Raw genomic sequence first — 5,693 nt, 5'->3', positions numbered from 1 at the left:
AATAATAATATTACACAAATGAAATTTTAATAATCCTTATAAAATCAATATATATTTTATTATACGAATACGATTTAAATTTATTTAAAACTTTACGTATCTCGTAGTCGCATTCTGGTCGAATTTCGAATGTGATATTTGAATCAAAATAATAAATCTGATAATTTAATTTCGTCCATTGTCTCAAATAACAAAATCCGAATTAAACTTCATGTTACAATTTTATCATAAAATATAGAATAATTGTAATACAATAAATAATACAGTACAATAAAATATGCAATAAAAAAAATTGCGTGTATTATATCCATCCAATGATATAACAACTGACATATCATCAACATACCAACCGAATCTGATTGTTCTCATCAGAAAAGATAATAAATTTATGGCAACTGAAATTCCCAACGACAACGGCAAAAGCGCCGTTTATTCGATATTTATGGCGATTTATCCGTTGATAGGAATCGCTAATGTCACTAGATTCATAGAGTAAGCGGTGGAAATGTAACGTATACATAGTAGGAGCATTCAACAGGTTGACGTTGCACAATAAAAACTTTTAAGCGGTCGATACTTCTTTAAACATCGCTACGAACGTTAAAAGAAGAATGATATTGCCATTGGAGTGAAATGGAACGAGGTCAAATCTCGATCTATCAAATCTCGATCCATCGAATCTCTAGGCGACGATATAATTTAAAAATAAAAAAGGAAAAATAAAAATTCCGCTATTCTTTAACAGATCCACTAAATAAAATTGACAGATTTATCTGAGACGCTTTCAAACGCAAAATAAAAATGAATAAATAAGAAGTAAATTGAACTCGACTCAATTTACTCGACAGCACATAATCGATACTCGAACATTAACATCGATACTGGAAACAAAGGAAACGCGTAATTCCGAATAGCATTGACGTATAATCTCATTTTGAGGAACCGATACATCCTAAGAAGAAGAAACTCATACTCTCAACCATAAACATCGATGAATAGGTGGATGTAAAGAAGCGACGAAACCGATTTTCGCGATCGATAAGGAAAATAGACGGCGCAACAGCTGTAACGAACTGCTGTAAACGTGGTGTACGAAGGGAGAATTAAAATTTCAATTCGGTCGAAATAAGAAAAATCGAGAAAGATGGGTAAGCGAGAGAACGAATAGTTCTCTTCAAACGTTGCTCAACGTTGACCAACACAAATTGTCAAAGAAAATTAATATTTCTAACTGTTTATTTATCTTCGTCTGTAGAGACAAACCGTTCTTCCAATACAATTTCTTTTTCCCTTCGAAATCTCGAGCTTATTAAAATTGTCCACGACACATTTACACAAGCTTTCGGAAGCTAATCTAATTAAATAGATCGTTTTTCACGCTTATAATTTATATTTCTCGCAACAGTGGGATACGTGAGATATTTGTTTGCCATAATGATCTGCATCGCGAACATGATCGTCTACGGGTTGAAGGTGAACATAGCCGTGGCTGTCGTCGGCATGGTGAAATACAGAGATGAAGTACCGGACGCGTCGGACGAATGCGATTTTGCTCCTATAGCCGAAGTCGTCGATATAGAGGGCCCGTTCGAATGGACTTCGACGCAGCGAGGCTTGGCTATCAGTATTTATTTCGCCGGTTACTTGGTAGGCATGTTCCCATGCGGATATTTCGCGGATCGGTAAGTGCGAATACAAATTAAACGATCGAACTTGAAAGTCGTCTTCGAAAAATATTTTCCCATTTCCCACGCCGAATTCGACGAAGGAGCTGTACTCGTTTCTCGAACTCATTCACAAATACACGATACTTTTGCAGCTTCAACTCGAGGAACGCACTGCTGATCTGCGTGCTGGGGAACGCGATCCTGACACTGATAGTGCCATTAGTGGCGCCCGTGCTGTGGCTACTTTACGTTACGAGATTCGTGATGGGTGTGGTGAGCGCGCCGAATCTTCCTATCGTTGCCATCATGGTTGGGAGATGGGTCGTTTACGAGGAGAAGAGCTTATGGTTCGGTATCATTTATTCGGGCACGTCGATCGGCACCGTGATCTCCATCCTCACGTCAGGATTGATACTGCACAGCCTCGGATGGGAGGCAGTTTTCTACATACACGGCGCCCTCTCGTTGATATGGTGCGTCGTCTTCATCATTTTCTTCCGCGAAAGCCCGGAAACGCAATATTACATATCAGAGGAGGAGAGGCACTACATAGTGACCTCGTACGGGCACCGTGGCCTTGAATCGGTGCAGATGAAGGTACCGTGGAAAGCCATTTTCACATCGGTCCCGTTTCTCGCCCTGATTTACACCAACACGTTCGGAAACTTCGCTTGGTACTTCTTGCTCACACAGCTGCCCATGTACATGAACAAGATTCTGAGATTCGACATTCAATCCGTGAGTCGGCCACTCGATTCTTTTTGAAATTTTTCACATTAAGTCATCCCATGAACGCTTTCGATTTTCTTTCTATATAAATTTTTAACAACGGAGCAACAAAATTATCACGATTATTGTAATTCGTAAGGGCGGATAGATAACGAGTGTAGGTCGATCGATTATATGTGGTAATAATTTGAGTGAAAAGTAAATAATTTAATCGCGGCATTATTATATATATATATATATTATTATTAGTTAACGCAATATAGCAATAAATATTACGTGTAACCCTCTTGTTGCAATCGCTCGTGGAATGATTTAATCATTGGCGTAAATTACAAGATTTGTCAAAGTTATCTATATATCGGTTTGGTAATTTGTCAGAACGCGGTTTTAAGCTGCTTGCCGTATCTCTTGGCCGCAATAATGAATCCGGTCTTGGGAAGGGTACTGGATTGGGGCAGACTAAAGAATTATTGGACCCAGACCGGTGGACGAAAGATCGCAGTAGGAATGAGTGAGTTCCCTATATTGATCCTCGGCATGTAACATAACCTTTCCCTGATTCTGCTCGATCTAAAATTTCTCCACCTCTGCTATCCTATTATTGAAAATAAATAATTGCACTTCTTAATCACAGGTTGCATCCCACCGAGTGTTTTCCTCCTGATTATCACTTATATCGGTTGCTATCGAGTAATCGCCGTCGTACTCTTGATGCTGAGCGTAATGTTAGGAGGTTCCATTTTTGTCGGCCATCTTGCCAACCACAACGACTTGGCGCCCAACTATGCTGGAATTTTAATGGGTATCACAAATACTCCAGGAACTATTTCAGCGTTTCTTTTGCCCGCCATTGTGGGCGCACTTACGGAGGCCGGGGTAAGAGATCGAGAAATCAAAGAACTCGAAAATATCGGATTTTTTTCTTTTTCTTTTTTTTTTCCCCCGAATAATATCGATAAATCATAAACGAGGGAAACGATCGTAACGGAAGCTAGAAATGAAATTTTAGAAAAGAAATTTTATCGTCGAATATATGATCGATCGATCATCAACGATTGCAGCGTGTGTACAATCGACCGAGAGAATTATATTTAATTACGAAAATTGTGAAAATCTCGACGAACGAGATTCCTATCCAGTATTTTCAGGGCGAATTTTCTTGGATACAATCAGAACGGAAATGTTTACTGATCGAGTATTCGAGGAACCTCGTCTCGAGATACGGATTCGGATCGAAATCTTTTGAAAATCCCAATACGTCATAGGAGATATTTTCGAGAATTCAATTTATCTGTTACGAAGCATCCGAAATTTTCACATTTTTCCCACGTTTCTGATCAAATTTATTTCTCCTATATTCCTCTTCGACCGCATCTTGAATCATCACGTATTATTATCCACAATTAGATTACATAATCTTTTGCACTCCGTGCAATTTGAGCATTGAACGTTGATGATTGATTAACCAAGCTATTTTTATGTAAATGATAAATCGTGTTCGAGCAGTGGATTAAATATTAAAGTGATATTTAAAAAAAGTTGTAACAAATAATTGTAATAATAATGCGGCCAATATTTGAACGTCGTTCACAAATTACGAAACTCCGGATTAAATTTAACCCAACACGCGTGGAATATTATAAACTGCCCTCATTTATTCGCTGTCTTTAACCGTGATACTATTATTCTTGACTCTTAATATTCTTGTCGCTCTTCTTATCCGTTTCTTTTTTCTTTTTCTCCCTTTCGAGTTAAATATAATTCGCGATATAATTAACGCGATTATAATAATTAAAAATTACGCCAACATTTCCATTTACTTTTTCCAAATGTTATGTTTATAACGTAGCATACTATGGCACGATGGAGATACGTGTTCTGGATAACCGTTATTGCACAAATGTCCGCATTTGTTGTATTCACCATCTTCGGTTCGGCAGAGATTCAAGAATGGAATTACCACGGGATAGAAGCGGAAGAACAATAACAAATGGAATAAATAATTTGTGATACCGTACTTTTTCCCTTATTTATATTATTATACTTTTCGCTTCGAGTAAAATATATATTTTTATCGATATTGTTATTATTATACAGATTTTTTCTTTCTTTCTCTTTTCTTTTTTTTTTTTTCTTTTTTTTTATGAATACGAGAATCAATAACTTTTACTTATTAATACGGTGATATAGTACTTGTGTAAATTCATCGATTGTATATCCCAGAAAAGAAAATGTATCCGAAGTGAGATAAGAATTTGGATACATTGTTATAGGTATTATTTATTTTTCTAATGCAATTTGTAATTTGTATCGAATAAAATTTAAAGCAATTATTTTATTTATATATATATATATTATTATTATTATTATTATTATTATACACGTTGTTTAAACAATTGATTTTACAAGAATCAATAAACTTTCCATTAAAAGATTAATCGATTTCATTTCGAATTTCAATTCGTCCTGGCGAGAAAAATTGCTCGAGAAATTTCCTCGTTCTAAAATCGTAATCTCCACGATGCTTTTAACAAAATTTGTACAACTTTCTCTCGATCTTTTCTCTCTTCTTCACGAGAAAACAATTCCCCCCTCAAATTTCTTCTCGCGAAGAACTCCGAGTGGGTGGCAGAAAGGGAAAGAAAAATGGGGTGCAAAATCGAAATAATAATAATATAACTAACGCGAAGAAAATTGCGGGAAACGTTAGCATTTACGCCGGCAAAGCAGCGGTGGTCGCCTTTCGTTATAAATAATTCACTCCTCTCTGCGCCCGTGAAAATCTTTTGAGAGACGTATATATACGCACGCAAAGGCCGCGTACAGTAATTAGAACCGCGAGACCACCCGTAATGATGGCCGGCCAATTAAGGGCCACCTGGTACAAAAATCCGTCTTATCCCAATTAGATCGCGACGTTTGCGACCGGCGGCCTGCGAAAGCGGCTCGGCCGAGAAAAAGAGAAAAGGGAGGGAAGAAAGGAAAAAAAAAAGGAAGGGGAAAGGGAGTCGCCAACTTCCAACAGGGAATATTTATGACGGCTGAAATATTACGTTTGTAATCTATTTCGGTGTTACACCGTTGCCCGTTTCGACGGGCGGCCGAGCCCGTTGAAAAACGAAAGATTACAGCTAAGTCATTTCCCCTCTCGTTTGAAACCGTTTCCTGTACCGACCAGATATCAAAGACTCGAAAAGAGGAGTGCGGCAGGATAGCTTCGTTTCTCGAAATTTCACGAAGATTTTGAACCGCGGAAATTGCGGGATTGTTAGTTTTTCGTCTCGTTTCTTTTTTTTT

The 5,693-nt window shown here is 37.6% G+C and overlaps 1 protein-coding gene across 1 annotated transcript; it reads left to right on the top strand.

Moving 5' to 3' along the window:
- The first annotated feature begins 860 nt into the window (after positions 1-860).
- Positions 861-4,488, top strand: LOC100870725 (dietary and metabolic glutamate transporter-like). The gene is made up of 6 exons (XM_003690470.4): positions 861-1,148; positions 1,406-1,682; positions 1,820-2,405; positions 2,775-2,907; positions 3,031-3,272; positions 4,246-4,488. The coding sequence occupies exons 1-6, from the start codon at positions 1,145-1,147 to the stop codon at positions 4,381-4,383; spliced, it is 1,380 nt and encodes a 459-aa protein (XP_003690518.1). The 5' UTR covers positions 861-1,144; the 3' UTR covers positions 4,384-4,488.
- The last annotated feature ends 1,205 nt before the right edge of the window (positions 4,489-5,693 follow it).

Source organism: Apis florea, unplaced genomic scaffold (assembly GCF_048593485.1).
Source record: "Apis florea isolate Af1SG1 unplaced genomic scaffold, ASM4859348v1 contig_3496_pilon, whole genome shotgun sequence".
NCBI classification, from domain to species: domain Eukaryota; kingdom Metazoa; phylum Arthropoda; class Insecta; order Hymenoptera; family Apidae; genus Apis; species Apis florea.
Note: the sequence above shows the minus strand (reverse complement) of the source record. Positions and strands in the feature narration are given on the sequence as shown.